Source organism: Ictalurus punctatus, chromosome 20 (genome assembly GCF_001660625.3).
Source record: "Ictalurus punctatus breed USDA103 chromosome 20, Coco_2.0, whole genome shotgun sequence".
Classification (NCBI taxonomy): domain Eukaryota; kingdom Metazoa; phylum Chordata; class Actinopteri; order Siluriformes; family Ictaluridae; genus Ictalurus; species Ictalurus punctatus.
The window spans coordinates 3,397,727-3,415,746 of NC_030435.2; the positions used below are offsets into that span (position 1 = coordinate 3,397,727).

The following is an 18,020-nucleotide window of genomic DNA, read 5'->3' on the forward strand; positions in this document are numbered from 1 at the left end:
TCAATGGACTACTTCTTTCAGTGTGCTTGTTTATGAAATGGATCACGTCAGTCACACACACACACACACACACACACACACACACACACACACACGAGAAACCCCGATAGTGTTCCTAAAGAGCACAAACAATTGGTCAGCTTTCAGCAGCGGCAGCCAACACGGGCCGCGTTTACGCTTTGGGGCCTCTGAGGTCAAGGGCGCTACCCAAAATAGGGTACTTAGAGGAGAGAGTGACAGAGTGTGGGTGTTCTTTTACTACAGATGCATGAAGGCAGCAGTAACATTAGTGCAGTCTTTGCTATAACCGTCTGATCGCACTGTATTTGTGCATTGTACAGCTGTGATGCCAACTACAGCAGTGCCAGTAGCATAGAGCTTATAGCACTGCTATCTGATCTGCATGTGTGTGTGTGTGTGTGTGTGAGTTGCATTGTCATATAGCAAGGCAATAAGCAGATACATGTCTCTAATGACCTCTCACACCAAACCTCAACTCAAATAAAAACGGATTGAGCTAGCTAGAGCGAGAATAAAAACCTTTATACACCAGGCACTCATTTCTGATTGGCTGGCTGGTGTGCATTAATTCCTTATATCAGGACCTCGATAATTGAAACACAGTAAAGTGTGTGCGTCCTCACCAGTTGTGGTGTATCCTGTAGCAGTGGCAGTAGCGTTGCCTCTAGTATAGCGGTTTGATCGATGCCGAGTCCCTGCCAAAGAGAGACCAGAAGGATGAGCAGGTGCGTAGCGCTGCGTAACTTGGAGAAGGCCTGTACCAAACACGCTCGGTTCTCCTCCGCTGCATCCGCCAACGCTATCACCTGATAAAGAGGAAGAAGAGAAAAAAAGAGGGAGAGAGAGAGAGAGAGAGAGAGAGGAAAAATGTGAGTCATAACATCTCCGTTCATTCCCTCCAGTAACTCCTGTGGGAGATTACGAGAGGTGCAAATGCTGGCTTTAACTTACGCTCCGTCCACAGAGGGGAATGGAAGCTGTGTTGAGAGGAAAGATTGCTGAACTGAGTGAGAGGGAGGGAAAAAAAAAAAACGGGGCCACACTTTACGATAAAAGCCTTCCAATCAGTTCAGCGCAGTAAAAATACTGAAAATTGTCATCTGTAGGAGAACAGACATTATTTATACAGTATACTTTTCACATACCACACACACACACGCGCACAGATTCAGTGCTGCTGAAGTGACCTGTCACCTGTACGCCTAGGAGTTTTCACTCACGTTTAATCGCTCTCGAACCGCCGGGTCTCAGAGGGATGAAAACCAGGAAGCTGCCTTTGAAAGCGAAGCCTGCTAACGGACAGGAGTGTGTGGTGATAAAACGGGCTGTTGTGCCAAGGCAAACTGAACTGTGGTGAAGGGGCTTTTGTGAGGACCAGCGATTGATGCCAGCTGAGGAGGAACAAAGGCACATTTAAGCCAGGGCGGCGTGCGTGCGTGCGTGTGTGTGTGAGTGTGTATTTGGTGTGAAGGACTGGATCCAGGCCCGACTGTCCAGGAGAGGAGATTAGCAGACAGAGTGCAGCCTCGCATCTTGTTTCATACTGCAAAAGGACCACTGAAACCCTCCGGTTAAAGCGTTCGCGCTCACCAGAGGGTCCCAGACTTAGGGGAAATCTTCTGCAGCTGAACTGAGGGTCAAAATCTTGGCACATGAACTGATTTTGAGTCATTCGGGCAGAGCATTTGACTTGAACACCCTGGTTCTAAGGTGGTCCACACACACATAGAGTTGCCATAGCCGGTCGCTTACCCTCGCATTTCGCAAAAATTACACAGCCTAAATATACCCGTCTATTTCCGACGTAACATTTATGACCCAAAACAAACCGTGACCAGTAACCAGCACCGAGGCCGAGCCAAGCAAATCCATTATCCCTGAGGGACGGAGCCACAAGCTGAGAAGCAGAAAATATCTCCCCAGCTGGGATAAACATCCCTTTATTTATTCGTTTATTCGGTTTGACTTTTTGGGTGAGGGATGCTTTTGGTTTGCGGTCTTGCTTGCACCTTGGCGATGGGAAGTTGCTCGTCCGATCGGGAGGCTGCGACGTCGACGGAACGTTCTTGCAACAAATTTGGGAATATTTGGGATGCTCTGGGGGTGAGATAACCTGGTGGAAAAGTACCGAGAGGAACGGAGAGCAGAGGACTGAAGTGTGAGACTGTCTGTAGCGGGTTGAGAGCGGACTTTCCCCCGAAGTGCAGTGCGGCGGGGTTCTTTCTGAGGTTTTCCCGCGGAACATGAATTATTGAATGGTAACGAGGAGGTTTTATGAGACACCGGAATGGATGCAGACGGAAAACAAGCTCGGCTTTTGTAGTGCTTTAACAATCGACAATGCGCACCAGAGCGATACCTTTGTAAGGTCGAGACGGCATGCGAGGTGTCTGTGTTGGTGTGTGTGGTGGCGTGTAGAGCTTATATATTCACATGGCGAATATATCATATTACATATATATAAAATATCAAATAATATATAGGAATGCACTGATACTGGTACTCAAAACAAAATTTCCTTCTAGTCAAATACCAACGTCCAATACCACGTGTCACTATGTGACGCATGTGTGACTATGCATTGGTTTTGGGGGGGGGGGGGGGGGGGGGGGGGTTTGGAATCCATGTCACTCACTGTGACTGATTTTACTAAGAGTACACATCGGGGAGTGATTCAGAGAACAGATTCGGAGAGACGGAGACAACAGGACAGACAGATGCCGTCTAGATCGATCGCTAGACAGACTGCTAGATAGCTAAATAGGCCGCTATAAAAACAGATGTAGAGACAGACATGATGAATCACAGATACAGGATATGAATTAAACACCGTCCGGCTCAGACGCCAACAAGAGAAAATGATTTGCACGATGGAGGATGAGGCGAGCCTGAACTTTTTCAAGGATGTAGCCTGTGTTTGGATCCAAGTACATGGAAAACAGTTGCTTTCGAATAGAACAAATAATAATACACTTTTTAATTTTTTTTTTTTTTTTAAATAATAAAAAAACTCATAGATATATTAAAATATCACTTGCTTATACAAGCAGGAAATAACAGTTAGAGTAAGAGTGTGTGCGCACATATATTTCTGAAAATATTAGTGTGTGTGTGTGGGAAAAGGGAAACAGCTCCCCAGGGAGAGAGAGACAGAGAGATCAGCATCATACTAACAAATAATCCTAGACAGTAACTGCTTTTGTGTTCGGTCACGGTGCGGAGATAGCGCGCCGCTCGATAGCTCTCGGTCGCTTGGCCCGGACAATGCTTGTTTATAAACTGTGCCTTTGGAGCGGAGAGTCAGGCAGGCTTGAGAAAGGCTTGCGCTCGCGATAGCATCTGGCAACCCACACGGGCAACCTGAGCTCGGCTTATCGGCCGCCGTGGAAGGCTCCAAACCACACGGCTTGATAAGGCCAGAGCTCTTTGTTTTTTCTCCCCTGATTCTCGCTAATCCTCTTGCTCCTCTGTGAGGCTGACACTCTGATCCTGATTCAGTAAAGTCTCGCCGTGAACATGGATGTTCATTCAGCAAATCTGGTCTCTCTCTCTCTTTTTTTTTTTTTTTTTCTCCTTTTTTCCCCCAGAACATTAAAAGTAGGACCAACAAGTAACTCTCGATAAGATCATTAAATTAAAGTGGCTGAGAAATGAATAGGTTTTTAAAAACTAAAAGACTTGTTAGGAATGTTTCTAGATGATATTTTAGTCTCCAAAGCACTGATGCTAATTTGCTCCTGTAAAATTCCTTGGTCTGATTATGTAACCCAAGCTTTCTTTGTGTCTACCCTCCCAGATTTTAATTCCTACCCTTGTTATGGTCTTCTGAAGCTCACCTTTAACTGGCCTTGGCTTGGAGTCCATAAAAAAAAAAAATATCTAGACTGTTTTCAGTGCAAGCAAGCTTCACTTATATTAAATTTAAAACAAAACAAAAAGCACAATTTTTTTTTTTTAATAATAAAAAAAAGAGGCTTGTTTATATGGACATTGTTCCTCGACACACACGGCTAGCAGTTTGTCAAACATTTTTGGGAGGAATCTCCAATGTTTTGCGGATGATCCACAACATAAAATGTCACCACAAGATGCTGAAAAAAAAAAAATGTCTTTCTTAGAAAATTGCAGCGGTATAAGAGGAATAAAACACTTTGGGGTGTGCTGTTTTGGGGGATTTTGGTGGCTTGTGGTTAGTACGTTGGAAACGTTGACACGTGTTGTAGGCTGATTGGCATTTCCAAATTGTCCGTAGTGTGTGAATGTGTGTGCGATTGTGCCCTGATGTTTTGGCACCCTGTCCAGGATGTCCCCCCGCCTTGTGCCCAGAGTTCCCTGGGATAGACTCCAGACTCCCCCGTGACCCTGTATAGGATAAGCAGTATGAAAATTGGATGGATTTAAATGGATTTTGGATTTAACTAGCCCTGCGATGGATTGGAACCCTGTCCAGGGTGTACTCTGCCTTGTGCCCGATGCTCCCTGGGATAGGCTCCAGGTTTCCCCGTGACCCTGAAGGAAGGATAAGCGGTATAGAAGATGGATGGATGGATGGATGGATGGAACTATAGGCGAGTTTGACTGATTTCTTGAGCTTCTTCTTGCATATTGTGGACACCTATATCATGATACTCCAGAATGGCATAAGTGGCCATTACAGAATTTTTCTAAATGCAGGCGGGATTAAAAGTATGAACTGAGGAGGTGGTGTAGTAGTCAGGTGTGGGTCAGATTGGAGCCTGAGGACTTTGTCTAATTCACTACAGGTCCCGAAACAACAACCAACCAACTTTTTCCAGATAAGGGTCATTAAATGAATGCCGGGAATGCAATAAAGATTTGAATAAAAACATTCAGACATTACTAAATATCATCAAGTTTATCTTGAATGCCCATTAAACCAAGACCATGCAATAAAACCCAAGCAGCTTTTCCCATGCTGCGTTCCGATTGTTCTGGAACCTTGACTGCACGTACCGCTGGAACGGCACTAGAAACGAACGTGTTTGCCGCCAGACCTGCAGAGATAGGCAGCTGGAGGTTTGTGTACGTTCATTTGTACTTGATTCAAGCTTCCAAATTTAGATGCTGAGAGGCAGAGAGGAGGCCTTTCATTAGAGCAGCTTTCTCTACTCATTTTAGCAGACGCTTGCTCCCGCTCTGTAATCACAAGCCCAAACTCACCTCCCATGCTGCAGCCAGGCCACCTCCACACAGTGACCCTGCTCACACTGCACACACTAAAAACAGCCATCCTCCATTGTACCATTACTATATTGGCTGAAAAAAATGATTTTACCCAAGCTACATTCTTTGATAGCGATATAGAGGTGTATGCAACAAAAATAGCTCATCATAGAACTTGAGAATGGTATAAAAGTAAAAATACTGCAATAGCTTTTTAGTTATAAGTGCCTTTCAGTACCCTGGTGGTCTAGAGGCTAGGAACCTGCGTCCCGGGTTCGATTCCTGGGTAGTTGACCAACCCAGCCACTAGGGGCTGCACATGCCGGTGCACTCTCAGTGCCGGTACCAAGCCCGGATAATCTGATCTGAACATTAACTGAGGTGTATCTGGATGATTTTATGCACTGCACTGCAGCCACACGATATCCTGAAGGGATAATTGCATGAATGAGCAGGTGTACAAGCATTTCTAATAAAGCGCTCTGTGACTGAGCATCATTTAGCCCTAGACCAGAATCCTCAAGAACCTGTAATTTACTAATAACCAAAGTTTATTAGAGGAAACAACTATTAACATCACTACTTTTAATAACCTGTTAGCCTAATCCTGTACATGAAGGATTACATACACACACACACACCAAAACATGCCCAAAATCCGAAATGCACAAACAAGAACACAAGACAAAACCCCAGCTGAGACGCCACTGTGTGTATCTACAGGAGATAACACTCTCTTGTCTGGCTGTGTCCTTAAGACAACACAACATTAGAGAAGCAAATAGTTAGTATGTTTACCCTGGTCCAATCTTTGAGCGAATCACAAGTCAAAGCATGTGCACGTGTGTGTGTGTGTGTGTGTGTGTGTGTGTGTGCATGTGCCAGCGAGTCTGAAAAACAGAAGGAAACCTTGCCAGGTGTGCAACTGTGGCATCTCTATATACAAAGGACGCACAACCACACAATCTGAAAGAAGATACTAGTGCACCACCCTGTCTAAGGGGCCAAATATGACCTTTTCTTACCAGAACTCTTTAGCTCAGGCAAACTCTAATTCACCTAATTCACTCACCATCTCTTTTTTTTTTTTTTTCTTTCCCCCTCTCCATTTTCCTCCATATGCCATCCCCCTTCGCTGAAAGCAGACCCTCGTGACATTCCATTGCCCTCCGAGAGCCCCTTAAACTGCCCGCTCTTCAGGGGCGCGTAACAAATCCGACATGTATTTTAACTCTCATTGGGGCGAATATATGCGGATATATGCGCGACATAAAGCGCTAATAGACGTGTGACAGGCGAACGGGTTCGACACTCGGGCTGGGAAAGTGGAAAGCTTGGGGAAAAACCTGCCACATGACTAATATAAAATAAGCCCGAAAAGACAGAGAGTCAGTTGACTGCGGTTAAATGGCTCGAATTAAAGGTTATAAGCACTGAGCGCCTTTAAAAAGGGCTCTCCAGAGTGGCCGGTTTGGGCACATGCAACATTAGAATGGTATACGCTGCTGGCGAAGGCTGACTGCTGATGGCAAGTGCAGAAAGATTTGATACAAACTGGACACAAATCCAGGAAAATATACTAAGGAAATCGTGCCAAAGAGAAACAGAATCTTTGGTAAAGGAAATGAAGAACCTGCTACAAAACTATAGAAGTATGTTTATGTGTGTTTAACCTTTAACAGCAGCTAAGGTCGCATCTGGAAACTTTTGAGGCCGTTCCGGCAAGCTGGCGCGTGCTCAATGCAAGCGTGATTGTGCCGTGGGTTGAATATCTCCTCTACACTCGTCTCTCTTTCTCTCCCATGCAAATGCTAATGGTAATGGTGGTGTGGGGGGGGGGGGGTGGGGGGGTGACAGTGGGCTGATTGTAGGCCACAGATTTTCGCAGCGCATGCTCCTGTTTGGCTCCATCATAGCTGTTTGCTTTTCTCTCAATGGCCCCCTTTGAACAGCTTTGCTCGAGGAAGACGAAAGAAAACACACACACGCACACACACACACACACACACACACACACACACACACGCTCGCGCGCTTCAGAATTTACAGAAACAAGATAAATATCCGGCATAGCCTGGCCTTTGCCATGCGGGGCCTCTGATTACAGAGCAAATACGTGTAATCGCATAAATCTGCCATTGTTGCAGTAATCTAGGCAGCGGAAAGGCAAAACGTGGACACGAAGGACGTGTTGACTTTAGAGAAACGGGCTTGGGAAAGCCGTCCGTCAGGAGCGCAGGACCGTTCCAATATACTCAAAAAGGCAAGCAGAGACCTTTACTGATCAACAACAAAAACCCCGGACATTTTCCCCACGTGTTTTCACCTGACACATTTATACCACCATTAAAAAAGAAAAAAGAAAAACTCTCCGTAAGAACACCAATATTCATGTCTTTATAAGACGATTGGAAACTTGGTCACTCCCTGGAAAATTGGTCATTCCCTGCTTTCCTAACCTGCAAAAGGTACACATGCCGAGCTGGAACATACGCACTTATTCATTCATGCGGGTCAGCCATAAAGACGTGTAAATCTCTACGTTTTCCACTCCGGGAGCGCCTCGACGCAAACGCGTACAGCCAAAGCATGCAGTCTTAAATCTAACGACAAGAACTTCCCTGAGAAACCACAGCTCTTAACAAGTGCTATATATCCTCTGTGTGCTTTCAACTCTCTTTTCCAAAAACCAAACATCCACGGGAGCGTGTTTAACTTTCAATCAAGGTGAGTGCTGAGTAGGATGAGGATTCCATTATTGTTCCAGCCCTGCTCATGCGATTCCATATTTCTGGATTAATTCATTCATTCGTCTTCTTTAAGAGCTTTATCCTGGTCAGGGTCAAGTTGGATCTGGAACCTATCTTGGTAGCACTGGGTTTCAACCGCAAATACACCCTGGAATGGACTATTATACATTCATTTATTCATGAATTCATCCATCTTCAGTAATGGCGTTACCCTTGTTGGGATCGTAGTCGATCAAAGTCTATTCCGAGAACGCAAGGTGGAAACAAGGTGGAAATACACCCCCGGATGGGATGTCCGTCTGTCGTAGAATTCCACACACTCATGCAATTCAATTTTTTTCCATTCAATCATACAATTTTTAAATCTTCAGCAGCCACTCAAGGTCAAAGTGGATCTAAGGCCTGCCCTGGAAACACTGGGTGCGAGGCAGAAATGCACCATCGATGGGTTGCCAGTCCATCGCAGAATTCCATCAGCTCAGCTCAGCTCATGCAACTCCATATTCGTTCTTCTTCTGTAATCACTTTATCTTGGTCAGGGTCAAAGTGAATCCGGAGCCCGTCCCTGGATCACCGAGCATGAGGTGAGAATACAACCTGGATGGAATGCCAATCCATTGCAGAATTCCATCTTCTTGTTGAATACAATGTTTCTTCATTTATTCATCCATCTTCACTAACAACTCTGTCCTGGTTAGGGTTGTGGTGGATCTGGAGCCAATCATGGGAACACTGGGCATGATGTGGGAATACACACTGGATGGGCCACCAGTCCATCGCCGGGTTCCTTTTTTTTTTCTTTTTTAAATAAATGCTATAGTTCACCATTTGCTGCAAATAAACAATTTTTTCATAATGTCAAATTTGCCAGTTTTGACTGAGAAGAATATCTGCAGCAAGCAAGTGCTACTGAACAAGTGCACGGTCCCCGATTAGCCATCATGCCAAGAATTCCAGGTGATCGTGAGAACATGTTGAGTTATGTCTTGAAACAATATCTATCTTAATACAAAGCCCATCTCTCCACGCGGAAGATAGCGCTAGCTTTTAAGTCGCATTTTGCCGCTGTATCTAGAGCAGATGGCACGGCGGCTGGCGGGGTGGGTAGTATGGCAGGGAGACTTTATTTGGATTCTAAAACTTGGATTGTTTATCAAGATATTTCAGGGGTGATGACTCCACAAATGGGCGACACATCAGATTAGCCCTCCGGCAGTTTATTGTTCAGTCTCCCACCCACGAATACATCAAGTATGAATCTCAGTTGCCAGGCAAGAACTATTACTGAGAAAGAAAACCTGCAAAATGGATAATGTTTGGGTGAGTGTTTGTGCCAGTGAAGCGTGAAAAGTCACTCAGCTCAACTGCAGGTCCAACTAGCCCAGAGGACCCACAATAGAACCATGAGGAGCTTCAAGAACAAGCAAATACCACTTAAATTAGAAATTCTAGGTGGTCTGACTGAATACGTGCCAAAAAAAAAAAAGAACTAAGGAAAAAGAAATAAGAAAATAAAGTAAAACAAGTGCACATCAGTCAAATATACAAATGAAATGTGAATTTGGTAAGAAGGAATATGGTGCTGGCTGAATTAAACAAACTATTCCTGTGAGAGAGTTTTGAGGTTGAGTGTGGGCCATTTTAATTACAATACAGGTAATCCTATTGGCATGGTGCTTGAGGCTCAGAATCCATCACAAAAGAGCAGCAGGCAAAAGATATGCTCCATTTCTTAATACGATCCCGATTCTATGGCAACATGGCCACAAATAAGCTGGTATAGCAGGGTGCTCCCAGTGGAGAGTCAGCCATTGTAGCTCCCAAATGCATCTCACTGAGACAAGATATTACATTACTCATATCACGCAGGCATTAATAGGTAGAGAGAAAAAAAAAAAACCCGGCAAGAATAGATGGGAAACCAAATGCGGCTTTTGCTGCCGCTTCTCACGTACACACACGGCAATGTTTTGTGATGCCAGCTGTATAGTTTTTGGTCGGGCAGTGTAAACTTTTCCAAGAGATTCCTACAGAAGATCTGCCAGCATGCCTGGGCCTCAACCCCCCGACTGAATCTGCCTCCCTTTGGGCAAACACCTGGACAGTTCTCACAAGGATATCGCTGTGCCTGTGTGCTTCCAGGATCTAAAAAAAAAAATAATAATGGCACAGATAAGAGATGGTCTAGTATTGTAAACACAGACAGATTCATATACAAAGACTCTTGGCTTTATGTGATTGGCTCAGGGGTGGTACTTCTTTACTTTCTTTTCTTCTAGTGTGGCAAGTGACACAACAAAGTATCCAGAATGTGGTCAGGACAGCTGTTTTGCTCCTGCTTGGTGCTGACTGCCATTTATCTCTATCACAGTTCCTTAGATGTTCATGTCAACCATAGCTGCCTAGGAACTTTTGAGGAGTATCACATGTATCTCGTTTGATGAGCTTGGAGTGGTTGGAAGGGGCGCAGGACAGGTTCCCTCAGGCTTTTCATGTGCTACACAAACAGGGTCTACTATCTGACAGACCTCCTTCTCAAACTGGGCGTCACACAAGCACACACAAATCTCTGACCATCAAACATTAATGACAGGTCTCAAAGAGACAGGGGGATCAGTGTTGGCCCTTGTTTGGGTGCTTTCAGCAAGCATTTAGGCCTGTTTAGTGCCCCCATTTGAGCCCGAATAAATCAAGCTTGTCAGGAGAGAGGCCTCTATTATGAGTCTTTGCTGAGGCCCATCACTCACAGCGCAGCCTCTTACACCTTTCAGCTGCTAATTACAGAGAGGCAAACGGAACCTAACAGGCTTGTGTGGTAACATGGCAAGGTCTTTCTAAGGGTCTAGTATGAGGCAAAATATTTGAGGGAATGGAGACTGCTGGGGATTTCCCCCTCCCTGAAATTCTCCCGGTTGCCTCTGAGACTTTTCTTATTTGCTCGCCATCTTCTGACCCCATCTTGAAATGAGTGCCAAGCCCTTTTGCTAGTGGTTGACAGGAAAGCTAAAGCAACACTCCCTGGGTCATTAGGCTGGATACCGACCCTTGTGTTTACAAGCGTGAGCGCCGATGGATCAGAATCAGAGCAGCCAGAACGACTTTATAAAAAGCAGAACTGATCAGGATGGCACAAGACCATCATCCACATCCTTTCATGAATAAAATATAAGGGTATAAGAGAGAGAGAGAGAGAGAGAGAGAGAGAGAGCGCAATGAGAAGGTGAAATCTTAACCATCCACAAACATGTGGAACATCATCGTGGCTGCACGGCACAAGCCACAGCTTGCTAATGTATGGTGATAGAGTCTCATCAAAAATGCATGAGTGACATGAACTTCAGGGCTGGTTCAAAGCCAAAAGAGTAGACAGTTCATGACAGAGACTATTTGTGCACATGTGCTCTGCATTTATGGAACTGAGCAATCTGTAGAGGCCTCTGCTGCCCGCAAAGTGAATTTCAATGGCAACCACAACAAACACCACCCGAAGCCTTTATCTTCTCTAAAGCTGACCACTCTGCACTCCAACGTTAAAGGTAAAGCGGGAAAAGCCAAGCACCCCATCCCTGCAAGTCAGAGTTTGCTTTATGATCTTTAAACTATTATTGGACTGAAACACGTTTAACTTGCAATATCGCTATGATGTTAAAACGCTCTTTCGTAGCGCATTTACTGCTCAATCAAGCGAATTCTTTGAAAGACTCGATTGGCCACACATCTTGTGAAGTCGGTGTTCCCTGCTCTGCTCCGATCTTCACGCACAGTTCAGTCCCAGCCCTAATCTAACCCACACGGTTCAGCTAATCGTGCCTTCAGTAGCATCTGAAAATAAAAGCCAGATGTCTTTTAACTAACTTTCGCAGGATGGCAACGTTCCAGTGGGGGTCCCTACTTTGAGTCATCTTTTATCCAGCAGTGATTTATCATTGAACCAGACTTCTCCAAAGGGGGAACCACAGTGCCCTCTCACTTTATATGCAAATAATAATAATAATAATAATAATAATAACGAAAGAAGGAACTGAAGAACTAATCTTTTCTATAGTAACAAATGACAAATTAGGGACCTGGGGTGGAGGCTCCACTTAAACATGAGAAAACAATATACCGTAGGTGATAACTTGATTCACGGATATTCTACAACGTTATACAGAACTACAAATGGATACAAAAAGTATGACATGTCATGCAAATGTGTTCAGGTAAGAGTATAAACAAGAGATTGAGGAAATGTGACGAGGACGAAACTCAAAATTTAGCCAAACCTTAAAACATCGGAGATATGTTCCCACCTTATCACTGCAAGTGCTTCTATCTATATGTGCTGTGTGTTTTTGTTTGCAAATGAAAGAGAGTTGAATAATGAATTTAGAGTGCACATCACTCTCCGGACCCATCGATACGCCCCCCGTTCTGACGGTGTGTATACATCACATTATACCGTGTATAGGGTGTCACCATTTCCCGCACGCCGTCCGCAAGTCAAGCACTTGGAAAAGACACTAAGAGGGATGATGGAGCAAGAGGCACACGCACACACACACATACGCTATGTCTATCTACAGTATCAGACGAGGCTTTTTTTTTTTTTTTAAACACACATTCAAAGTAGGCTATTCATTTCATTCCAATTTGTTTCAGATAATCGGTTAACAAGGCTACACTGTAGTCTACACTGAGAAGCTTTTTCTACAGTCTTTATCTCAGGATATGTTCAACAATGTGGAACTTGTGTATTTCTGTCAATCAGAAATGCCAAGAATTTCCCTTGGATGTGTTGATAAATTAAAAAAAAAAAAAAAAACACAAGACTCTGTTTGACTAAAATTACATTTAACATGGACTGCTAACCAAATTTCCAAGGTTTATAAAAAAAATAAAGAAAAAAAAAGAAGAATTTTTTTTTTTTAACACTATAATGAGAAATGTCAACATTGTGTAACACCTCCTAAACACAGACACTCAGAGCTGTCAAAACATGTTTCATTTCCAAAACTGTGACTAGCCCAAGAGTGGGCTGTTTATATGAAATCTATTTGGTTAGAAAAAAAAAAAAAGAAAGTGGTGAAGACATGACAGTGTTTGAATGTTGCAATGTAGTCTGGAAAATCCTTCAGCTCTGTAATTACATCCTCACAAAGAAGTCACTATAAACCGTTCAATGCTGAACCTCTGTAGTACACTCGACTAGAAACTTTTGTTTAAATGATCGCTGATGTTCTGCTAAAGTTCATTTGACTCTAGTTTTGCTATGCAATGCCAAGCGAACATTAGAGTACCTTGTACCTTTCCGGTAACCTTTTGCTGAAATCTACAGCTACAACTAGGCACTTTTAAAGACACACATCCGCACTGTTAATCACAATCTTCCTAATGCAAATAGCCGCTCGTTGAGAGGGAGTAGCCCTGTGTCACTGGAGTAAACAGTTCTTTCAGAGGACCATCACTTTGTAATCACACAAACGGTCTCACAAAGTGCTAATCAGTTTTATGACGGCACGTGACAAAAAAAAAAAAAAAAAAGTACAAACACACCAAGCTTGTAGAAAGTAGAGCTACCATATGCGCCTACTGAATGTTGGTCATGAGTGAAAGGTTGCGCTATTAGCTGTGAGGGTAATGTAACATCAAGAGACCCATTAGAGAGACATCATAAATCTGTGCCCATTCAGTGCAAGACTCTGTGTGTGTGTGTGTGTGTGTGTGTGTGTGTGTGTGTGGGGGGGGGGGGGGGGGGGTATTGTATATAAATGTGCTTGTTGTACTAATTTCTCCACAAAGTGGAGTGATCTGTGTCCCAATAATGTCCTATTTCTGTGAACATGTGTGTGTGTGTGTGAATATGGTGTGTGTGGGTGTGTGTGTGTGTGCGTATATATGGTGTGTGTGTGTGTGCTTAATATTGTATATAAATGTGCTTGACGACTAATTTCTCCACAAAGAAAGAGTGATCTGTGTCCCAGTAATGTCATATTTCTGTGAACGTGTGTGTGTGCGAATATCACGTGTGTGTGTGTGTGTGTGTGTGTGTGTGTAAGAGATCATTTTGTATATAAATGTGCGTGTTGTACTAATGTCCCCACAAAGTCAGTGTGTGATCTGTGTCCCAATAATGTCATATTTCCATGAATGTGTGTGTGTGTGTGTGTGTGTGTGTGTGTGTGGGGGGGGGGGGGGGGGGGGGGGGGGGGTATTGTATATAAATGTGCTTGTTGTACTAATTTCTCCACAAAGTGGAGTGATCTGTGTCCCAATAATGTCCTATTTCTGTGAACATGTGTGTGTGGGTGTGTGTGTGTGTGTGTGTGTGCTTAATATTGTATAGAAATGTGCTTGACGACTAATTTCTCCACAAAGAAAGAGTGATCTGTGTCCCAGTAATGTCATATTTCTGTGAAAGTGTGTGTGTGAGAATATCACGTGTGTGTGTGTGTGTGTGTGTGAGAGAGATCATTTTGTATATAAATGTGCGTGTTGTACTAATGTCCCCACAAAGTCAGTGTGTGATCTGTGTCCCAATAATGTCATATTTCCATGAATGTGTGTGTGTGTGTGTGTGTGTGTGTGTGTCTGTGCTGACCTGACGGTAAGTGCCCTCCATGAGAGTATCAAGGTTCTGTAACGGGGCCGGGGTCTTGTCTTTAAAGCGTGTGAGCAGTCGGCGTTGGATGGCTCTGAACTGGACGGCTCGCTCTGAAAGCAGGTCCTGATACTTCTGTGTGTTCACTCGGAGCTACAATATGAACAAAAACAACAATAGTGCATATGTTTCAGTATGTGTGTGTATGTGTTGGGGGGTTGCTAGCTGTGTTTATCATCAATCTGAACAAATTTATTCCAACTAAACTGTTTACATGTACCCTGAACTCCAAGAGCTGTTTAAAAAAAAAAAAAAACTCTGTTTAGGTAGAAGTACGTGTAAACCGAGCTACAAGTATACACAAGCTACATTTAATGTCATCTTTATTATCGTCAGCTAAATTTATGTCCCAAAATGTTAGTTATATTCCTGTCCACCCTCACATTATAAATGTGTAACATGAACTTTGTTTCTTTAGGAATGGTTTCTTGGACCCGCCACGTCGGTCAGTCAATTTTCGGCTAATGGGCAGGTTATTAAACTTACGCAGATGTTCAGAAATTGCATTCAGTTTGGATTCAAATGTCTTATACCGCGGCGCTGTTTAATACTCGATTCTGATTGGCCGACGGACGTTCTAAGGCGTGCGATTGGTTTTCAGTTAATGCACAGCTAAAGTAGTTCCAGGCAGGTCTTGACCGCATTACAGTTCCGTATCACTTCGCCGAGTTAACTGAACTAACAGGAACGTCAGCCTGCTGTCCACCACAGCACACGCATTTAACAACAAACAAAATGACAGACAATTTCCATTTTCCAGAAATAAGTAAGGAATATGACGTCGCCGTAACTAGCTCTAAAACGCTGTTTCGGGATTAGCGACGGAGACTTCGGATGAATTAGTTCCACACACACACGAGTGTTTTAAGGACAAACACCAGATAAAAAGTATTGAAATAGCGGAAGCTCCACATGATTAATGGAAGTTTTTAGACAGCTGTGTCAGTTTAAATTTCCTCTTGTTTGTTCAGTTCGGCATTGTGAGAGTTCATGACATCGACTTGTTTTGAAGAGGTTATCCGAAAGTGTCCGGTTTTTGGACGTAGACTGCAGTTTAATTGTCTTTAGTTAACACTTCTGCTTTCATATTTCCTCGCATAAAATATACGTTGGCTGATACTGTCTTTCAGGAGTTAAAATTGTGTATGAACGTAACATCTCACCTCAAAGTGGTGGTCCACAGTCTCGAAGTATTCGGCTAGTGGGATCGGGCCGGAAAAGCTGTTGCGGAAATCTTTGACTCCGAGCTTGGCAAAATGCCGCTCGAAACGTTGCACTAATTCCTTGGCAACCAGCCAGATATCCTCAAAGCTTTCGCTCTGGATCCTGTAACGCTCTGCAGGAGGGCCACGCACACACACACACACACACACACAGCAGGGCTATCATCCTTTGCCCAGCTCTCCACAACACCTGTAATTAACCCCTGCCAACGTAAAGCAGATCACAGGACTCTTTCTCCTGATGGATGTGTGTGAATGTGTGTGTGTGCGTCACTCACGGGATGTTTTGGAGGCCAGGACGGTGACCCGAGAGCCAGCGATAAACTGGAAAGCCAGGGCACTACCCTCCTTATCCTCAGGCTTCCCTGAAAATTCTTAATTAAAATAAGCAAGAAAAACCAACCAATGAATGAAAAGCAGTAAACAAAACAAACAAGCAAAATTTTTAAAAAATATCATTAAAAAAAAAACGCAACAGGTTTTCTTTGCTAAGATTTTTTTCCCCCCTGTTTGTTGCTACACCTCTCTCTTTCATACACACACGGTTCACAGATTGTCCTACTGTGTGGCAGGAGGGATGTCAGACAGAGATAGACACTCTTATCTCCCTACAGGACGCCAGTCAAGGTGAAGTGAGCACAATGGTGGTGCCCCTTATCTGCCCTCCTTCTTTCGGCCCCTGCTTTTATCTCCGAGTCCACGCGGCCCCATGTCTGCCGCGCCAAAGCTGTCCCCTCCATCACCCACGCACCGCAACCAGATAACCCATCATACACGGCTGATAATGAGGGGGAGGACGACAGCAATTCTCCCGTCACCAAGGACACACGAGAGATGTGCTGATGTAGAAACTATAGCTAGTGAGACTGTACTGAAAATATACTGTGACTTTTTACATTTAGCTCAGACAGCACACAACTCAACAGTTGCCGGTTGCGAACAAGGCTCAAGGTCCCAGCTTGATGGTGCTCAGGTTTGAACTCGCATTGGAACCTTCCGATCAGTATCCCGAGGTCGTAACCGTCTGTCCATTTTAAAGGTGCTATACAATGAATGATTTGAACGATCAGATTTTGTATGAAACACATTAGGTCTGTGTATTTCTAATAAACCGCTATCAAATTTCTCTTATTTTCACGGAGACTTCCCGATAGTCAAGAACATACGTAAGCAATCCCGGACATTCTTTAAATAAAAAAAGAAAGGGATTTATAGGAGGAAAAAAAAAAAAAAATCAACAACGGTGTGATTTAATATTAGACCTAAACCAACTCAAAGCCTAATACTCACTCTTGCTATATAGTCAATGTGAACATTAACTTAAAATAAAATAAATTTTTAAAAAAACAGAGGATTAGAAAGAAAAAAAAAAAAGAAAGCAAAACCCCCCCAGAACATTTCTTGGCATTGGATAAGCTTAAAAACATAGCCATAATAGTATAGTATAGTTATAGGCTATGAAAGGCACAGTGATTACGTCTGGGAGAGTTTCTTTACTGAACTGAAGAAACCGCAGCAGTTTTCACACAGATTTCACATTTTCGCAATGTTGGTGCAAACTAAAAACCAAGAAAATACAGGAAAAAGCCCATTTTCACTATATAGCACCTTTAAAATAGGGTCTCATTATATAAGGAAGGACCGAAGGACACATTGAACAAGTAAACTCTTTTATACATACAGCTGTTCTTTTTGTTTAGGTTTTTTTTTTCTTTTCGTCACTTGTGGAAAAAAAAAACTCTCTATATATGTGCATTTAATAAAATAAAACTCAATATATTTAATATGATGATTTGTCAAAAAAAGAAACCGGTTCGTCTAAAGGAAACATAATACGCTCACGAATAACCATTTTTAAAAATATAAAATAACTGGATATAAATTCTTGCCAGGGAAGCTCTTGGTCTGAATTTTGGACCATATTTAGTAAAAGCCATACCCAACATATCCGTGATCAAACTCCTACCAATATAAAAGATTTCTAAACAATTTGCCGAAGTTCAATAAATACTGTACTTTGGCGTGTGTACTTGGTGACTAAACACTCCACCGAATGGTGGTATTAAACACTCTGTGTGTCAGCGTGGAGTTTCCGTGGGGGATGTAGCCCAGATGACTGTTTAGATTTCACTTGGCTGTGACCGTGTGGAAGTCAATACCAAAGCGGTTTCCTTCCACAGTGCAGCTCCTCGAAAAGCGATG

At 43.4% G+C, this 18,020-nt stretch overlaps 1 protein-coding gene across 3 annotated transcripts in view; it reads right to left on the minus strand.

Moving 5' to 3' along the window:
* Nucleotides 1-18,020, minus strand: part of bbs9 (Bardet-Biedl syndrome 9) — a 112,433-nt gene that overhangs the window by 53,742 nt on the left and 40,671 nt on the right. For all 3 annotated transcript variants that reach the window (XM_053688585.1, XM_053688586.1, XM_053688584.1), the window contains 4 exons: nucleotides 16,097-16,192; nucleotides 15,759-15,931; nucleotides 14,536-14,688; nucleotides 645-827 (listed from right to left, as the gene is read on the minus strand). In XM_053688585.1, the coding sequence (XP_053544560.1) occupies nucleotides 645-827; nucleotides 14,536-14,688; nucleotides 15,759-15,931; nucleotides 16,097-16,192 (605 nt within the window). The remainder of the gene's footprint in view (nucleotides 1-644; nucleotides 828-14,535; nucleotides 14,689-15,758; nucleotides 15,932-16,096; nucleotides 16,193-18,020) is intronic.